Source organism: Leopardus geoffroyi, chromosome D1, assembly GCF_018350155.1.
Source record: "Leopardus geoffroyi isolate Oge1 chromosome D1, O.geoffroyi_Oge1_pat1.0, whole genome shotgun sequence".
Classification (NCBI taxonomy): domain Eukaryota; kingdom Metazoa; phylum Chordata; class Mammalia; order Carnivora; family Felidae; genus Leopardus; species Leopardus geoffroyi.
This window is the reverse complement of record NC_059329.1, coordinates 14,768,643-14,788,625: the sequence shown is the minus strand read 5'-3', so window position 1 is coordinate 14,788,625 and position 19,983 is coordinate 14,768,643. Positions and strand designations below refer to the sequence as shown.

The 19,983-nt window shown below is 43.0% G+C and overlaps 1 protein-coding gene across 10 annotated transcripts in view; it reads left to right on the top strand.

The window, feature by feature from the left end:
• The first annotated feature begins 2,551 nt into the window (after positions 1-2,551).
• The window catches only part of SIK3 (SIK family kinase 3), a 250,678-nt gene continuing 233,246 nt past the window's right edge, over positions 2,552-19,983 (top strand). For 4 of the 10 annotated variants that reach the window (XM_045482918.1, XM_045482917.1, XM_045482916.1 and 1 more), the window contains exon 1: positions 2,575-2,863. In XM_045482918.1, the coding sequence (XP_045338874.1) occupies positions 2,591-2,863 (273 nt within the window). In that variant the 5' untranslated portion in view covers positions 2,575-2,590. Of the gene's footprint in view, positions 2,864-19,983 lie in introns of all 10 variants that reach the window. The other 6 variants (XM_045482921.1, XM_045482920.1, XM_045482919.1 and 3 more) reach the window with 2 other exon arrangements.

Sequence of the window (19,983 nt, the reverse complement as noted above, 5' to 3'; positions counted from 1 at the left end):
CACCTTGGGTTTCTGGAGAAACCATTTTTCTTACCAGCTCCTACCTTGACAGGGCTTGTAATCCAGTCGGGGAAGAACTCGGGTTCCAAAGGTTCACTGCCTGGGTGTGAATTCTAGTTGTACCACTTTCTGTGGCCATGGCCAGTTCCCTTGATCTCGAAGTGCCTCACTTCCCCTATTTGCAAGATGGGGATAGTGATATAATCTGTCTCATAAGGTTGTTTTGGGTTAGGTGAGTTCACTTTCGTAAACTGCTTAGCGTAGCGTCTGACACGTTGTTATTATTGACTGATTTTCTCCCCAAACCTACCTCAGTCTTAGTACTCAACAAACCCTTATTAAATGCATATGTCTAAACAGTTTTCCTTGTTTCTGATGATTTTTGTTTTTCACTGCCCTCCCCAATTTTCCATGTTCTTCTCACCAAAGAGGATTCTTCAGGGAGCTTTCTAGCCGGGCTTTGTCCAAGACTCAACAGGACACACACCATCTACTGGCTTCCATCCATATAGGCAGGGAGCATAAAAGATCTAACACACAGCATACACATTATGGTCATTATTAGGGACAAGCACGATCTGCCTTTTTCTCTTCGGAAACTAGACCCGTGCTCCACTTGCTAGTTTTTCCTCAGAGGCTTCTGGTTTTTGACACCCTCCAGAGATCACCAGAAGTTGTGGTACTTAATATTACAATGATGTCTGTGAGTGGAGAAGAGGCTGTAAGGACACTAGTGAGCATGGTTTCGGTGCTGCTCCTGCAGCCTCCAGAATAAGAGCTCCTTTTCCCCTTGCCTTACCAGCTTGCTAAGGTTTCTGTTGCAACCCCCCCTCCCCAGAGAGATGGTGAAACTTCGACTCTGGGACCCAGCACTGAAGTTAATGTATAGCCCCTTATAGAGGCTGGTGAGTGAGGTCCTAAAGAGATAAGAGAGGCTGGCCACACTCCATCATTTATCTGCAATTGAATGAGCTCAACCCAGGAAAGGGCTTAACTAGGGCAAGAAACTGAGGACCACTGCATCCTTATCCTTGTGTGCTAATCAAAGAACCAATTACTGTTAATGGTGTTGGCAATTTGGAACCAGGGAACCATGGTGCAAGACCATTGTGGGATGACCTCTCTGTCCCATCCCATCCCAGCCATTACTCACGATCAGACGGGGAACCATAGTGCTAGTAAACATCTACTGGTCAGAGAGAGCAAATATGTGCTCTCCTTCTCACACATTCAGGGTGCCCTGGGTGTCTGTGTTCAATACTGTACATGCAGTGACCTGATGACACAGTTCTGCCACATAGAGAGACACAGAGGTGGCTAGATCAGGACCGCACTGAAGGAACACATTTAACTTTGGAGTGTTCAGTCTTGTCTCTTCCTCCCCTCCCTGCACCCCCCCCCCCCCAAGCCTGCCAAAGACCATCTTGTTTTCCATGGCCCAGAAGCCTATCCCTCCCATCCCCACCTAAAGCAGTTAAGTTAATCTACTTAATAAAAGCACTGGGACCAAGAAGGAAGGGAAACCTGGGAGCGAGTGAGGCACTTTGGAGGATGTGGAATGCCAGATAACAGAGGGAGGAAGAAAAAAGAATATGAGATTTATTGCCGGAATTATAAATTTGATCACCTTTAATGTCCTTGGAGAGTCACTGGAAGGATGGAATTTTTATTTTACTATTTACTTATTTATTTTGCCCAACAGACGGTTTTGTCTTTACCCATGACGTGGCTCACCGGCCAACGTGCGCCTCTGCTCCATCAGGGTTATACAAGTGACAGAAATAGGACGCAGGCATCGGACAGTCATCGAGCTATAGAATTGTTCAGAGACGGGGTGGGAGGAAGGAAAATGACGTAGCTTCTCTGGCCCTCACCCACTCAGTGACTGGAATGCATGTTTGGGCTGGTTTCTCCACCCTTGAACACACAAATCCTCGTTTCCCCATTCCCCTCTACTGGGTGACAATTAGACGAGGTGGGTTTCGTTAGCAGAAGGAATTTTACTGAAGAATTCCCCTGCCTCGCTCCCAGCTTGGTTACAGTTTGTTCAGTGCTGTAGCTATTCCTGCCTTTGTGGCCTCCAGGGCTAAAGTGGGACAAGGCCGGTATTTTTGGTGATGAGGAAATATTTTGTTTTAAGGGACGCTGGGTGACTGCTGAACTGGGACAAAGGTCAGAGCAGGGGTCAGGTTAGCCGTTCCAGGGGCGACCGGGGGCTGGCCTCGGGCCCGGGCTCCCGAGCGCTGCGGCGGCGGCGGCGGCGGCTAGGAACCGGCGGGCGCGCTCGCGGTGCCCACTGGCTCATCCCCGGAGGGGGGCACCCTGGAGCCGGCGCCAGAGGAGCGGGGCCCACGCGGGAAGGTCGAGCTCGCCGGTGAGGTCACGGTTGCCATGGCTGCGGGCAGTGACGCGCGTCGGCACGTGACGCGCGGTTGCCATGGCGCCGGGCCCCGGCGGCGCGGGCGCCCCGCCTCTCTGAGTGACGTCCGTCAGGCCCCCCCTCTTTTTCCCGCCCCCCTGCCCCCTCTCCCCCCGCCCCCCCCTCCCCGCCGGCTCCCCGCGGGCCCGGGAGGTTTCACTGCACAACAAGATGGCGGCGGCGGCGGCGAGCGGAGCTGGCGGGGCTGCCGGGGCCGCAGCGGGGGGAGCCGGGCCGGCGGGCCGCCTGCTGCCTCCACCCGCCCCGGGGCCCCCGGCCGCCCCAGCTGCCGTGCCCCCGGCGGCTGGCCCGCCGCGTCCCCCAGCCCCGGCCTCCCGCGGGCCGGTGCCTGCCCGCATCGGCTACTACGAGATCGACCGCACCATCGGCAAGGGCAACTTCGCTGTGGTCAAGCGGGCCACGCACCTCGTCACCAAGGCCAAGGTAGTGGCGCGGCGGGAGCGGGCGGCTGCGGGGCTGCGCGGCCCGGGACCGTGGGTCCGAGAGTGGCGGGGGCAGGAGCGACCCCGCGACAGGGAGGCTGAGGGGTCGGCGCGGCGAGCGGGGCTCGGGGTGGTGGTGGGGAGCGTTGGGGATCGGGGAGACGGACGCGGAGGGGAGTGAGGAGGGGGCGAGCCGAGAGAGGGAAACTCCGCGGCCGAGGGGGTCGTGGGGCGGGGGGAGACTTGAGCGCGGAGACCCTGGGGACCGAGAAGCCGGGGATGGGGAGGGGGTGCCCAGGGCTTTGCGGAGGGTAGTGGAAGGGGCGATTGGAAGGAAGAGGTTTGGAACTCTCACGGAGCCAGAGACTGTGAGCTGAGACGACTCTGGAAGCAGCAATTAGGAAATCCTAAGGGAATGAGGGCGGGGGGGGGGGGGGGGGATAGGAAATGTGGACAGGAGGATGGGGGGAAGACGAGGGTAAACTGGCAGCCGGGGGAGTTAGGAGGGGAACAAGGACATGGACTAGGGGTGTGTGGTGGGTGCAGGGTGCTGGGAGATACGAGGGACCTGAGACCTTATGACAGATGCCAATCGGCGTTTGATCGTCTGAGACTGATGGGTTGGTAGCAATGGGAGCCCGAGGACAGACCACATTATCCGAGGAGGCGATGAAGAAAATGGGGAAATAAGGAGGAAAAAAATTACTTTGCTTTTCCGCAGGAAGGGGCTCAGGGAACAGAGGCCCAGGGCGCCCCAGGTTCATGGTTGGCACTAGGTAATCAGGGGTTAAACAATTTGGGAGAACTGGGTTTCTGGTTATTTTTAGTTGCTGGAGGGTCTGGAATCATGGGCTTTATAGAGCCCAGGGTGGGCTCTCAGTGGTGGGGGGGAAAGCCTGGTGGGCGACTGAGGAGGTGTATGAGAAACCCAGACCCTGGAGGATTCCACTGGGCCCTTTGGTTCTCAAGGGATTTGTGGAGCTGTAGTAATGAAATTGGCCAAGGTCAATTAGGAAGCCATACAAGTATACATACACAGTTTTACATAGAAGATTTTTTTTTTTTTTTTTTGAGGAAACGGGTAGCACTTTCTTTCCTGTAGCTTTCTTCATTGGAAATACTGGAATCGAAGTCATCAGGAGAAATCTTTGGGTTTTGATAGGACCCACAAAGCCCATTTGTACTCCAGATTTCTTTCTTTGCTCAACCTCTCACTTGAATGAATACTTTCAGTGTAGTCATTCATTATATTTAAAACTGCACTTTGTGTTTCCCCTCAACCCGGGCTAATGAAGAACCCTTACAGCTGCTGCTGCTTCCTACCAAAGCCACATCAATTCCTCACCTTCTCAGCCTAGCCCCTGCTTATCATCACCTACGTTGTTGTTGCTTTTATGGCAATTGCTTGTTTTCAGAAGCCAGTAGCTCATCTAGGCCTCCTTTCCTGCTCACTTACACCCTGAAGTTCCTTTTTCCCTCCTTTCTGTCAAAGCCTGCAGGGGGCCTTTTTTTTTTTTTTTTTTTTTTTTTAAACCAGGGTGGCAGGGTAGGTGGCTGTGGAAAATTGATTGGTCAGTTTCACTTCCTCTGGGGGGCCCCCTTCAGCTTTTTTGTCAGTTTTTATCAGAGGGCCTCAGGTCTGCAGGTCTGAGCTGAATGAGGTACCAAAGTCCAGGGTTCTCTGATGTCCCTGTCAGACCCTGAGGGGGACTAGACTCAGCCAAGCTTGGGTGCATCTCTGTCCAGCCCCCTCTCCCCCCCCAGGTGCTTACAGTTCTGTTGACTGTTGGCTAAGCCAAAGTTGTGTTTATAAACAGCCCTAGTCGTTCCAGAGCTTTGTTCCTTGTTTCAGGATTTCCTTTTTTGATTTTATTTTTCTCCCTTTCCCCTCTCTTCTCAGTAATCACATTGAGGTCCTGTGATTATTTTGCTCTGACCTCTAGGGGATGGACTCCATGAATTTAATTGGTTGCCTGGTTTATGGTATCTGTGATTTAAAGAATTTTGTGTCCTCCAGCCCTTGGATACACCAAAATGTTGATAAAATAGTCTGCGACAGACAGGGTTGTATGTTTTTGTAAACGTAATTGCAAACAGTTGATTCTTGGCTTTATGTATAAGAGAGACGTTTCTGTCTTCAGTAGTCAGCAAAGCCAGTGGCTAATTATGGCTGATCTGCTCGCTTTCTAATTTTCCTGTGTGTGTGTGTTTCTTGGTTTTTCTCTGAGGCCTTGGTATCCTTTAGGACTGCAGCATCTTAAACATTAGCTTGTTTATAAATGGGTGTCACTGTTTATGTTGGTTTTCATCTTTGATCATTTGTGGTATGCAGTTATGTAATTCCTATGTATGGAAATATTCGAAATCCTGAATGAGGCTGAATTGGCTTGGACAATGAGTTGCATGTGTGAGGGGACCACACCAGCACTCATTTGTGTTTCTGTAGCAGTGTGCAATTTCCTAGTTACAGTTACAAGCGCCCTATCTTTTGCTGCTTAAATTACTCTGACGAAGTGAGTGAAGCTTAATTCACAAGGGGTTGTCATGTGCTCTGGGTGAGCGATGAGCATATTTTGGCCTGCTCCATGGTTATCTGAATCCACTTTGGAAGGGATTCTTAAATGCTGACAGCTTAGATGTGCCTAACAGCTGTTGACATACAGTGCCATGGCCTAGTAAGGCCATGATTTGGTTATATAATGGCGAGGAAGGTGCCTAGGTACTGGTAAATGCAGGAGCTGCTGTTTCAGTAACTCAGAGAAACAGATTTTTCTCTCCCTGTGCACTGCAGCGTTTATCTTACTCCTGCAGTAAGGTCACTTGGAGCCCAAGAGAGCTATTTTTTTTTTTTTTCATGTCTTTCTAGAATCTATAATTTTCTTCTTTCATCTTTTAGAGGTGCATGATTTTTTTTTTTTTTTTTTCTTCTTTCTCCTTTTCCCCCTGTAGGCCACTGGATGGTCTGGGTTTTACATAAAACCATCTTGAACAATTAGACTCTGGTAATTCAGAAGGTATCTGTGTTGGTTGAAGGAGGGTAGGTCATACATGCTTTCTGAACTTCAGGGAAGTATTTATGATCTATTTTTTCTTCCACACACTGCCCATTCCAAGGACTAAGAGGCTAAAAAGTAAACTTCATTTATTGACTAAGCTGCCCTCCACACAACAATAAGTGGTAAAGCTGGCTCTTTCCCAGGTTCTGTTAACTCTCAAACCTCCTGGAGTAGGACGCCGGGCTGAATAAAATCAGTAGAGAAAAGGAGATGTTTTCCTGTTATGTTGTGGGTGACTTATGCAGCCCAGCAGTGGTGAGCTCAGACCGAGTACTGTTAGCACTGCGGTGCTTGGGGCATCACTGCGGTGCAGTTACCAGGAGAGAACGTTCGTTCATCTGTGACATACTTTGGTCAGCAGCTCACCCTGGCTGTCTTTGTCCTATCTTCTTTTTTGTTTTCTTTTGGAGAAAGAAATTTTTTTTTTCTTTTGTTGAAGGCTTGGTCTGAGATTCTCTGGCTCTCTTCTTTTGGTAGGACACCGTAAAGTATTAAAGACATTAAAAAAAGATTCTCTGCTTCCAATTTGCTTATAGGCTGTTCCCGGTGCCTGATTATACCTTCACTCGTTGGATGAGTGGGGACAAAGAGTAGATCTGTGTTGTGTTTTAAAAATGTATACGTGACTATAAAAGACATTGGTCAAATACTTACAAAATGTCCTTTCAGCAAATGTGTATCACTTGCTTGTTACTGGTTTGTAGTTAAGAGGTTGGGCTTTGGATAAGACTGCCTGGGCTTGGATCCTCTTCTCCTTAGTGGCTGCATGATCTTGGGTAAATTGTTTAACCTCTCTGTGCTTGGATTTGCTCACCTGTAAAAATGAGATGATGGTAGTACGTGCCTCACAGGTTGGGGTGTTGTGGAGATTAAATAAGGTAATATATGGGATGCTATTGGAATATGCCTGGCACGCAGTAGGGATACGGGAACTATCATCGGCAGCTGCGGTAACAGAGATGCGTGGGGCATAGCCCCTCCTCTTCTGCCTTTTACCCATTTGGAACAGTTCATGAATGCACATGCCGTTCGTGCAGGTAGATGCCACCTTCATGATATGCTTTCAGGGCAAAACAATTAGGTTGCTGTTATTTCAGATGCCACTTTGTGATACTGGGGTTGAGCTCCTGTGGACTGTGGGCTAATTTCATGAGATTGACATTTTAAAACACGATTTTCCATTAGTTTCCATTTTTTTAAACTAATCTCTATGCCCACTGTGGGGCTTGAACTCACAACCCCGAGATCAAGAGTCGCACACTCCACTGACTTGAGCCAGCCAGGCGCCCCTAAACTTTTTTTCTTTTAAAGCAATTGTGAGACTTGTCTGCCAAAAACTGACACTGGCTTTTGCTTTGGGCCGCCCCGGATTTTCAGTGTGTTTGTGTAACGACTCTTGGTTACATTGGTGATGGAACAGAGTTTCTTTGAGTATACTTTCCTCCCAGAGGTTCACTTAAATTTGGTGGAGGATACGAAGAAGTATTCCTGCAAGCTGAAGGATACGTTCGCATTTGGGTGCGGAGGGTGTTACTTAGAAGACCAAGGTCAGGATTCTTCACTTTAGATATTACACAGAGAAAACGTTTTGCCCCATGACCCCATTCCAAATGTTGAGCAGCCGTGACACATCTGTGTGCTGTGTGGTTTAGTGCAAACTCATTTCCATGAAAAGAGCAACTCAGAGTGGGAAGTGGTTATTTTCACTTCTAAGGAGGAGTGTAATGAAGCAGAGTAGTTGATGCTTACACTCATTAGATGGCCGAAAGCAAGACTCATTGGTAAATAGAAAAGAGAATTGTATCAAAAAGGAAATGAAAGCAAGGTTGCATTAGATACCTTTGAGGAGGATAGTTCCATCTTTAGATAATCTAAAAATGACTATTGAAAGATGACTGACTTCATTTTGATGCAGTTGTGATGGGGTTACTGACTTTGTTGAAATTTTGTGAAGAGCTAAGATTGATTTGGACTGGTTTCTCCAGAGTCAGAATACCAGTATTCCACTTTCAACATCAAAGCTGTTTATTTTAACATTCTGACTTTGGTGCCAGGTCCCTAGAAAGTCATAGATCTGGCTCAAGCCAGAGGTGCCCAGACTAGTTATTTCTGTGCCAGAAGTGCTGTTTTCATTTTCCAAACATCAATCTGGCAAATGTTTTCTAGTTCACGGCATAAGAGAGAACAAAATGGATGCTCTGAAGAGGAAAAGAAATGCTCTCTGCTCACCAGAACCTCTATAATTCTAAAAAACGTCAAAAACATCTTTGCACAGGGATGGAGGCTTTGCCTTATCCATCCGTTCACTTGACACATAATTGCTGAATCCGAATGTGGGGTCAGGTTCTATCCTAGGCTCTTGAGTACACCAGTAACAAGAAAGAGAAAAAGCCCCTTGCCTTCTTGAAGCTTACTTTCTAAATTTTTTTTTTTTCAACGTTTATTTATTTTTGGGACAGAGAGACAGAGCATGAACGGGGGAGGGGCAGAGAGAGAGGGAGACACAGAATCGGAAACAATCTCCAGGCTCTGAGCCATCAGCCCAGAGCCTGACGCGGGGCTCGAACTCACGGACCGCAAGATCGTGACCTGGCTGAAGTCGGACGCATAACTGACTGCGCCACCCAGGCGCCCCTTGAAGCTTACTTTCTAATGCAAGGAAACAGACAAGAAAGATGGAAACACATAACTTCATACGGTGATGAATACAATGAGGAAAATTGTGCTGCCTCAGGTGGAGTTCTCAAGGAAGGCCTTTCCAAGGTGATGATACTTGAGCTGACACCTGAATGACGAGAAAAAGCCAGCCTAGGAAGGTTTAGGAGACAGAATTTTCAGTGCAGAAGGAATGGCAAGGGCAACAGTCTTAGGATGGAAATGAACTTGGTTTATCCAAAAATTAGACCCAAGGTCGTGGTGACTAGAGCCTAGTGAACAAGGAGGAGGGTGGCCGTTTTATGGAATTGGGTATGAAATGGGATTGGCATCATAGGATATCAAAGTAGAACTCTGGTATCATCTGATTAATGATTTTAAAAATCCATGCTGGTTATTTTATGGTTAAGGGTAAAAATGCTTTTTCTAATGCATTTCTTCAGATGGGGGCAGCGTTCAGTTTTAACAGCTTACATTCTTTCACACCTATAAGAGAATGACATACATTTTGCATGTAAAGTAAACATGATCAGCCAATAATACTTGCTGATTTGGGGGGGGTGGCACACATACAAAATCTTAGACATGTTTCAACTCTTTCTTTTCCAGAGTCTAGAAAGGTGGACAGCATGAAATTTAGAATCTTAGGCTTTTAGGGACTATTAACTAGTTCAGACCAATTATCTATTAGAATCTTGTCTTTCTGTGGTATCTTCTATCCCCCCACCGCACCATTTGCCCAGAATCTGACAGCTAGTTAATGGTGGAGTTGGAATTAGAATCCAGGCATCCCTATTCCTAGTTAACTCTACCCTGATTCACCCAATCATAGAAAACATTGTCTTTGCCCTCTTGATCTTTTATTAAGCGAATAAGATGTACCTACTAACTAAAGTCTAAGACATTTATCATTTCTAGTACAAAAAATTCCAAAATGAGATACCATGATAAGAGGAAAAATTTCCGAGTAGGGAGGAAGGGTAAGTATACCAACACTGTATTTCACCTGTCCTTTGGCATTATTTCACTCTGTGACTTCTGCCATGCACCAGTAGTCCTCCATGGGACCATTGCTTTGCCTTTGAATCCTACTGAGATACCACTTGGTGCCCCTTGACTTGACTGAGGCATCAAAAAAGCCTTTCAGAAAAACCAAACCAAAACAAAAAACCCCCCAAAAACCCTTTCCAAATACTAAGGAAGTAAAAAAGGAAAGCAGTGAACACAGAAAAGGCAATGACCATAAACACAGTCTGCCTTATATAGTTTTCTTTCACCACTATATCTAGCTTACTCCGAGAGAATATGAGTAATTATACTTCTGCTCTGTTGGTCTGGGCTGGTCTGGTCTGGTCTGTTTTTGAAAGTACCTTTCTGAGATGGACTCCTTCCTTACCAGATCACTACCAATTTCTAGGGCATGGTGCCATCCTTTAACTCAGTAAGAGAACTGGTCACCAAGATACATACCCTTGATGACACAGGTGAAGGCCAAGAGAACCAGTTATCTAGGGCTCCTCTTACGTGGTTCTACTCTCTGGTCCACAAGCTACGCCTGTTCCCTAGGTGTATCACCTCAAGCATCAAATGAGTCCCTGACCCCTCTAATAGTGAGTACCTTGGTCCCTTTTGGCATAGAACAGTTATCCTGTCTCAGACCGATAACATCCAGAGAATGAAAATGATATACATCCTCATGCACTTTTGTCCTAATGTAATAAATAATTGTTAAATAACTGACCCAGGCAATGTCTTTGAGAAGCCTCAGCAGTCTTGGATGAATTAGCTTGAAAGGGCTTGTTTTGGATATGTTCAGAATAAAATTCCTTCAGCTACTACCAAACTGTTGGATGAGCTATGGTGCAATTACATTTAGGAATATACTTCTGTTTATGAGGTGTGCAATCCATTGAAGACAAGAAGTCTCGGGGCGCCTGGGTGGCTCAGTCGGTTAAGCGTCCGACTTCGGCTCAGGTCATGATCTCACCGTCCGTGAGTTCGAGCCCTGCGTCGGGCTCTGTGCTGACAGCTCAGAGCCTGGAGCCTATTTCAGATTCTGTGTCTCCCTCTCTCTGCCCCTCCCCCGTTCATGCTCTGTCTCTCTCTGTCTCAAAAATAATAAATAAACGTTAAAAAAAAATTAAAAAAAAAAAGACAAGAAGTCTCTGGCTGCTGCGTATTTCATGTGAGAATTTGGTTTGTCAGAAAGGTAGGAATCAGATTATGAATACTCAGCTTCATTTCCTAGAAACTGAAAAGGAGGGAGAAATATACCCATTGCCTGTTTAAGCTTGTCCGTGTGGGCTGTGCTCACTCACTTGGATACTTTTGGTTTTTATCTTAAACTATATTTAGGTTCTGATTAGAAAGTTCTGAGAAATTTTCAAATTTCTGCTTAGTTTCAGCTCTAGTATTTCAGCTTTATTTGCCAGCAGTGTGCCTAACTTATTGCTCCCTACAGAACAATTGGATGTGAAAATTGAGGTTAGCTAATCACATTTCTTTCTTTTTTTTTTTTTTTTTTTTTTTTTTTTAGTTTATTTACTTTGAGAGAGAGCTGGACTGAGCTGGGGAGGGGCAGAGAGAGAGAGAGGGAGAGAGAGAAAATCCCATGCAGGGTTCAAACTCATGGACCTCGAGATCATGACCTGGGCCGAAATTAAGAGTCGGATACTTGACTTACTGAGCCACCCAGGTGCCCCAGCTAATCACATTTGTTGAGACTGAATTTTTTTGGGAACAAATTTTTCCTTCCATCCATCCATCCTGCGAACTTTTGAAAAATTAATTGTCAAAAACCAGGAATGGATGATACATGGCACAAAATTCGAAAAGTACAAATTTATATATGATGAAGTTAAGTCTGCCTGCCACCCCAGTACTCAGCCACACAGTTTTTTAGTCTTGTTTCAGAATCTTCATTAAGCACTTCTCTGTATCAGTCCAAGTGCTGGATGCTGTTTGTGACATGCTCGAAATTTCTAAAAATAAATTTACTTAAAAAAAAAAAAGATAATATCTAACTTTTAATGCATGTTAGGAGGCACAGCGTGATCATGTAAGCTCACGAGGGAAGGGATTTTAATCTGTTTGTTGCTATATTCTCAGTGTCTGCTGCAATGCCCTTAAATACTCATGTAGTGAATGGGTATCAGGATTAAAAAAAATGGAAGCTGAGTTTGTTTTATACTCATAACACTTTTTAGAGTACATCTTAGATTTTTACTACTGAAATTTTCCATCTCCAGTTAAGATGTTAAAGGAAAGTAATTGTCTATTTTTTTTTTTTTTTTTTTTCTTCACAAATATCTGAGTGAGGAGATTTCACAAGCTTTCTGGGCAAGTAATTATTTTTGGCATATCTCAAACTTTCATTATTAGTATATCTAAAATCAATCCTGCAATTTAAGTTCCAGTCCCTTCCTTTAAAGGGAACGTTCTTTTATATGCAGGCTCCCAATGGGTTATTTCCTTGAGAAGGCTCCATGGTAGTACATTCAGGTAGTATAGTCAGCCAGGGCCTTGTTTTCTCTCTTCTGCTTCAGAGTAGACTCACCAAACTGTCTTGGGCTGTTAGCACTTTCTGACATAACTTTCAAGTATTTGTTTTTCTTTTTTTTTATCCGAAGTGATCTGATTGAAAAAAAACAAAACTTTTCTGTCACTGGCTTTTAACTTCAATGGGTTACTTTTAATGGCCCTTTCCTTTCATGGACTAATTCAACTAGTATTTGTTGTGTCATCTGTATGCAAAAAGTAGCAGCTCCCGGTACTGGAAGACAAGAGGATAAATTTTATTCTGGTCAGGGTAGACTGTGGGTGAAGTTAAAGGAGCAATTCAATGCTTACAGCCTAAACCTGATAGGGGAGGAAGAGGTGTTAAGCATAGATTCTCTTACTGCAGCCCAATTGCTTATTGTTATTACTGGGCTTTCTTCTATCACTTGGCCCTGTTCCCCCCCCCCCCCCCCGATTATAAAAGTAATTTGTATCCATGGAAGACATTTGGGGGGAAAACTCAGGAAATTATAAAGAAGCAAAGGGAAAAAGATCACCCTAATCCTGTCACCTAGAGGCAGTAGTCATTAATATTTTAAGATATGTAATTGGGATCGTATTGCTGTACTATTTTATTCCTTTTCTCATCATTAGAAACTGTAAACATCAATTTTAATGCGTGTATACTTCTCCATTATCAGACTACTGTCATTTTTTGAAATTTTTTTCATAATTGAAGGTCCTTCCCAGTTTTTCGCTACCAAATTTGCTGTGATGCCCATTTTTGCCCACGAGTCTGATGCATTTCAGATTTTTTGCTCAGGATACATTGTTGGAAGTGAAATGACTGGGTCAGAGGGTACGCATGTTTTCAAGACGCTTGATACCTGTGTTGCCACATTGCTTTCTCGAAAGGTTGTGCCAGGCTTAGCCTCCGCAGCATGTATGAGGAGGCCTTCTTTCTTTATCTTGTTTTTAATGTTTATTTACTTATTATGAGAGAGAGAGAGTGCAAGTGGGGGAGGGACAGAGAGAGGGAGAGAGAGAATTCCAAGCAGGCTCTGCACTGGTGTGGAGCCCACCGTGGGGCTCAATCCCACAAACTGTGAGATCGTGACCTGAGCCGAAATCAAGAGTCGGATGCTTAACCGACTGAGCCACCCAGGGGCCTCTGTAATTTTAGTATTTTAATTTAAGATATACATAGACATTCACTAATCTTTTTAAAAGTGTTTATTCTGGAAAATTTCAAACATGAAAGTCGAGAGACTAGTATAATGAACCCCCGTGGACTCATCACCCAGCTTATGCTGTTACCACCTCATGGCCAGTCTTTCGTCTGTACCCCTTCCCAATTCTTTCTAGTTTATTTTGAAACAAATTATAGAATCCTATAATTTTATCTGTAAATATTGGCATGTATCTGTAAATGAGGATTCTTTTTCAAAAAATATAACCTCAAGACCATTATCCTACCTAAAACAACAGTAATTCCTTAGTGTCATTAAATATCAAGTTAGTGTTAAGATTTCCCTGATTGTCACATATACCTATTTTTTTTCTTTTTTTTTAACCAGTTATTTGTTTGAATCAGGGTCTCCATGAGGTCCATACATTGTAATTGATGTCCCTTAAGTTTTTGTTTTTGTTTTTAATTTGTTTTACTCTATAGGCTTCCTCTCCTTCTCTTTCTCTTCGCAATTTAAGAAACACATTCACTAGCTAATCTTTTGATGTAGGGCCAAGGCCTTTCTTGGTGTATTGATGTCTTGATTGGAGTTCCTTCATCTTGTTTGCATTAAACATACCCAGAGTTTATCATCTTTGATTTCCAGTTTGTTTTGCTTTTTTAAAGCAGAGCATGAATTGAAAGGCATTTGTGAAGCAGTATGAGCGCAGGATCCCTCTTGAGTTTTATGATTCCCTCCCCCCGCCAGTCTTTTACATCTGTTTCATCTACATCTAATTTGACTTTACCAAGTCTCTTTAAGCATTCAACTTAGTTTTCATAGAAACATGCCTTTCTTTCCTCCCTGATTTCACATGACTAGTAACAAGAGCACCTGGTATAAATAGGTTTGGGGGAAGAAACAACTCTTGGTAAGCATGCATCTCAATGGGTGTGAGCAGAAAGATGGGGAGTTAGAGTGGCTATTCATTGGGGCCAGTTTGCATGCTGGGGTACCAGTGGCTTCCCAGAGTGAAGGGGAAGCATTGGTTATTGGGGCAGGTTGGTTGAGTGGAGGTGGGTTAAGAGAGCTTCTGCACTAACATAAAATTATAAATAAGGGGAGGTTGTTAGCAATTTGGGGACAAGACATCTTATAGAATCTTTTATTTAAAGCGTATACTTCAGGGTGGTATTTTTGTCCACTTCTGTTAGAGTTTGCGTGAACTGAATTGAATTTGATCACGGGCCAGCGATGTTAAAATTTTGGTGAGGAAACAGCCAGACTCTCTAGTTTAAAAGGTTTATATGGGTTCACTGCCAGTGTAGTGTTCCATGGAACAAGTTGACATTTTCATGTAGTAAGTTGTTTTCTGTTCCTGGCAAAAGAAATCTTGGTTCATATGCCACAAGAAACAGAATTGTTTTTATTGTGAAAGGCAGGAGCAGAGATGTGTGTTTCTTATTTGGATTAGATGGGCACCTGCAGGATTTCTTCTTTCTTTCTGCTTCCTGCCTCCTGTTGTCCTTCCTTCTGTCAAAATGTTCATTAGAATGTTGCATAAAGCAGCGTTCGGACAATAGATGAGTTTTTTTTAGTAGCTCATTTTTCCAAATCCTCAAAATAATGTTTGTAGTGATTGCATGTTCTTGGCTTACTTTCCATTTCTGCATCAACAGTGATATTGTTATTCTAGTCAAATGGGACAGTTGTATTCCAGCAATGATCTCTGTGTGTAAGTCAGCTGCCAAGACACCACGTTCATATATTAGACCTAAATATTTTATCTGTATAGAGTAGTTCTGGTACATAATCGAATTTGAGTGTGGTTCTTTCGGATCTCCTTAAAGGGTTTTACATCCCTTGAGAATAAAGTAACTAGTTTGAAGCATGTCGCTTGTTGGCCCCTTGGACACATGCAGAAGGGTGGCCAGTGATTTCAGCCTGCTGCCTCTTCTGATCTCATTTTTCTTCTTCCTTTTCAGTCAGCAGCTGCATCCAGTGCCCTGATCTAATTGAGCTCTTAGTAAAAGGGGTACTGTTATACTGAGTCACAACGTCTTATATCGGGGGGGGGGGGGTTAGATGTTTTTTTTTTTAGGTCAGGACTCCATCTTGGAGTTACATTAAATTTTAAAACCATATTTCAGTTGTGTTACCTAAATTTCTCTTCCTTTTCTTATGCTAGTACTTGTGTTTTCTGCTTTTTCAGCTCTTTGGGGAACCTTATTGGCCCATCAAAATTGCCTGAGGCAGTCTTTAGCAATGAATTGAGCATTAGTGTGGAAGTCCAGGCACATGTTGGCAGATTTAATTTTTAATAGCTAGCAATTTTCTTTGGCCAAATCACTTAACCTCATGGAGCTTCCAGTTTTGTTTTGTTTGTTTTTTGTATATATATATTTTAAGAGCTTTACTGAGATATAATTCACATGCTATACAATTCACTCAATTCAGTGTTTTTAGTATACTCACAGAGTTGTGCAGCCATCAGCACAATTTTAGAACGTTTTCATTCCCCTTAAAAAAATGGCATATACCAGTTAGCAGTCATTACCCGTTTCCTCAGCCCTGAGCAACCACTAATCAGTTTTCTAGATTTGTCTCTTCTGGACATTTCATAGAAATAGAATCATACAAAATACGGCCTTTTGTGTCTGGCTTCTTTCACGTAGCATAGTGTCTTCAAGGTTCATATATGTGCTAGCAGAGATGAATGTCAGAATTCAGAATTTCATTACTTTTTATGGCCAAATAATATTTTTCTGCATGGCTAGACTGCTCTTGGTTTATCCGTTCGTGAACTGATGGGCATTTGCATTGTTTCTACTCTTTGCCTGTTGTGAGCAACGCTGTTATGAACACTCACATACAAGTTTTCGTGTGGACAAATGTTTTTATTTCTCTCGGGTGTATACACTCAAGAGTGAAATTGCCCGATCATGTAGCTCCATCTGTAACTTTTTGAGGAATTGCCAAACTGTTTTCCAAAATGGCTGTTCCCATTTTACATTCCCACCAGGAATCAGTGAGGGTTGCAGTTTTTCTACGTCCTCACCAGAACTTTTAATCCGGCCATCCTAGTGGATATGAAGTGGTATTTCATTGTGGTTTTGATTTGCATTTTCCTAATGGCTGTTGGTGTTGAGCATCTTTTCATGCACTGATTGCCAATTCGTAGATCTTTGGAGAAGTGTCTATTTAGATTTTTGCCTGTATTTTTGTTGGGTTATTTGTCTTTTTGTTGTTGAGTTGTAAGAATTCTTTATGTATTCTGGATACAAGTTCTTTATCAGATGACTTACAAATATTTTCTCCCATTTTTTGGGTTGTCTTTTCACTTCCTTGATGGTTTTGTTAGTAGCACAAAAGTTTTTAATTTTGATGCGCTTGTTTCTTTCTTTTTTAATTTTTAAAAATGTTTTTATTTATTTTTGAGAGACAGAGAGAGAGTGAGCATGGGGGAGAGGCAGAGAGAGATGGAGACATGGAATCCAAAGCAGGGTCCAAGCTCTGAGCTGTCAGCACAGAGCCTGACACGTGGCTCGAACTCATGAACCATGAGATCATGACCTGAGCTGAAATCGGACACTGAACTGGCTGAGCCACCCAGGCGCCCCTGATGCACTCGTTTCTTAATTTGTAAGGTTATTCTAACTCTGAAATTATATGCTCTGTTGTGAATATTTTCTTCTATTTTTTCTCATTCTCTTCCTTTCTCCTACTTTCAAATAGTTCTCCCTTTTCCAGGACATTGTGTAGCCTCAAAGACTGTTTAAAAACATCCGTGTATCTATCTGATACATGTGTCTTATGAAATAATCAAACTTTACAAGTATATGACATAGGAAGTAGTAGTTCCCTTTCTTCAGAGAAAATAGAGAGAGAGAGAGAGAGAGCAAGCAGTGGAGAGGGGCAGAGGGACAGAGGGGGAAAGAGAGAATGTTAAACAGGCTCCATGCCTACCTAGCGTGGAGCCTGATGTGGAGCTCGATCCCAAGACCCTGGGATCATGACCTGAGCTGGAATCAAGAGTCAGACGCTCAACTGACTGGGCCACCCAGGAGCCCCATTGTTAACATTTTATAACCAGATTTTCCTATTCACGTGTTAACATTTTATGTTTTTTTTTTTTTTTTTTTATTAAAAAGGGATCATACCACACATCCAGTTTGTTACTTATTTTTTAATTTGAATAATATATCTCTGATATTCTCCCATGTTAGTACATTTTGCTCTAGTTTCAATCTTTTTAATGGCTGCCGAGTATTCCATTTTATGGATACACTACAATTTATTTAAGTTATACCCTATTGATAGATTTAATGTTGTTCCCAGCTTTTATTATTTTTTATTACAAATTATATCTGTTAGCCTCTCTGCACATGTGTATTTCCACACTTATGCTAGTGTTTCTATTTCATTTATTGCTTTGCATTATTTAATACTCAAAAGACTCAGACTTAATTTTTAAAAATAAAAATGTTAAATGCGTTTTTATCGGGTCCAGCTTAGAGTAGAGGTCCCAAAAGTTATGTTTTCTTTTCCGTTTTGATACATACGGTGCTAGGATCTCCTTTTGAAACTAGGTTCTTCATTCTCGCAGTAATTTAATACAGTAATTCACTAGAAGAGGGATGCCTGCTTCGAAGTATGAATGCTTCAGGTTTTAAACCTTGCCAAACTGCCCTCCAAGAAAGGCCAAGCTAATTCACTGCACTCAAGAGTGTACCACAGTGCTCTCTCTGTTCTCTTTAACATTGGCAACCAGCCACCTTTTTAGAGAGCCAATCTGACAGGTAAAAAAAATATTATTTTAGTTTATACTTATTCATTAGCAAATTATTTAATTTGCTGCTTGGCCATTTGTATTTTCTTATTGGAATTGTTTGTGTCCTTTGTCTACTTTTCTTTTCTTTTTTAAATGTTTATTTATTTTTGAGAGAGAGAGGGAGACTGAGAATCTGAAGCAGCCCGAGGCTTAAGCCTGAGGTGGGGCTTGAACTCATGATCCCTCAAACTCACAATCTGTGAGATCATGACCTGAACTGAAGTTGGATGCTTCACTGACTGAGCCACCTAGTTGCCCCTTTTGCCTACTTTTCTATGGGGCTTTATGGCCTTTCCTCAGTATTGTGCAATAGCTTTTTGAATATTAGGGAAATTAGTTATCTCTTAAAATTTTACAGATTATGTTTTTGGGTTTGTCATTTGAATTTATGTGTGTAGTCAGGTTTTCCTGTTTTTTTGCTTTCTCATTCTAAAGAAAAAAAATTTTTTACCCATTTTTTCATCGAGTACTTTGATGGCTTTATTTTATTTATTTTTAATTTTAATTTTAATTTTAATTTTTTTTCAATATATGAAATTTATTGTCAAATTGGTTTCCATACAACACCCAGTGCTCATCCCAAAAGGTGCCCTCCTCGATACCCATCACCCACCCCCCCCTCCCTCCCACCCCCCATCAACCCTCAGTTTGTTCTCAGGATGGCTTTATTTTTAAATTTAGATCTTTGCTTAACGTGGAATGTATTTTGGTGTGAACCGAATGAGAAGGGATCAGGGAATTTGCTGGAGTTGTGATTTTACATTTATTTTTGTGGTTATTAATAGCTTTCTTCTCTTGCTGGACTGTAAGCTCCTTGAGGGCAATGATTGTATAGTTTTTTTCTCCTCCCTTGTTCTTATTTTCAGTGTTGAGCACAGTGCCTGCCTCATGCCAGGCCTTCCATTTACTTTTTCTCCAGATACCTAGCTTATTGTCTCATCACAGTTCCTTGAGTAATTGTTTCTTTCCTGATGTCTTTCCTTTATCTATAAAATCTCCACATGCTGGTTATGTTTCTAAGCTCTTTTATTTTTTTATTTTTTATTTTTAAGTTCTTTACTTATTTATAGAGAGAGGTGCATGTGCGGGGGCAGGGCAGAGAGAGAAGGAGAGAGAGAGAACACCAAGCAGGCTCCGTACTGTCAGCATGGACCCCGACACGGGGCTCGATCCCATGAACCGTGAGAATCATGATCTGAGCTGAAATCAAGAATCAGATACCCAACCAGCTGAGCCACCCAGGCACCCCTTTAAGCCTCTTTTAAGTCTTTACTTGCTTTGATACCGGGTAGCTTTAATTATTATAGCTTTATACGACCTAAATCGTATTTGGAAGGTCAGGCTCAAATATTCTTAAATATACCAGTTTGGGAAGCACCATAATCTCCGTTGCTAGCCCTTAGAAAACATTCACTTAAATTACTGATTTAAATGTTCCATCTCTTCCAAGAGGCAGCCTGCAAAGTAGAATTGGTTTGGGGGTGTTACTTATTGGAGTTTTTCTAGGATATGACATCTTTAGCTCTGACTTGACATCCTAAGTGCTTTTTAAAAACTCATTTTATAATCTTGGGTATCTCTAAAAAAAAAATAACATTTTTCTCACCATCTTTTAATGCAGAATATACAGGGAGAGGGTAGGTGGCAGAAAAGGCATCAAGAAATTGCGTTGGCACCCAGCTGACAGCAAAACAGATAGTGGAAAAATTATTACTTACAAGTGGTGTACAGAATTCAGTTCAGTGACCTTGGTTTTCTCACCTCGTGCATGACGCATGTCTTTCCTGTGGCATGCAATATTAGATCAATTCATTGCATATGACTTGGGTGAAGTTCAGGTAACACTGCTCACGAGCCACTTTCTGTTTCTTTGGTGACTCTCCTTTTTTCTGTAAAACATTAGAAATTCTTA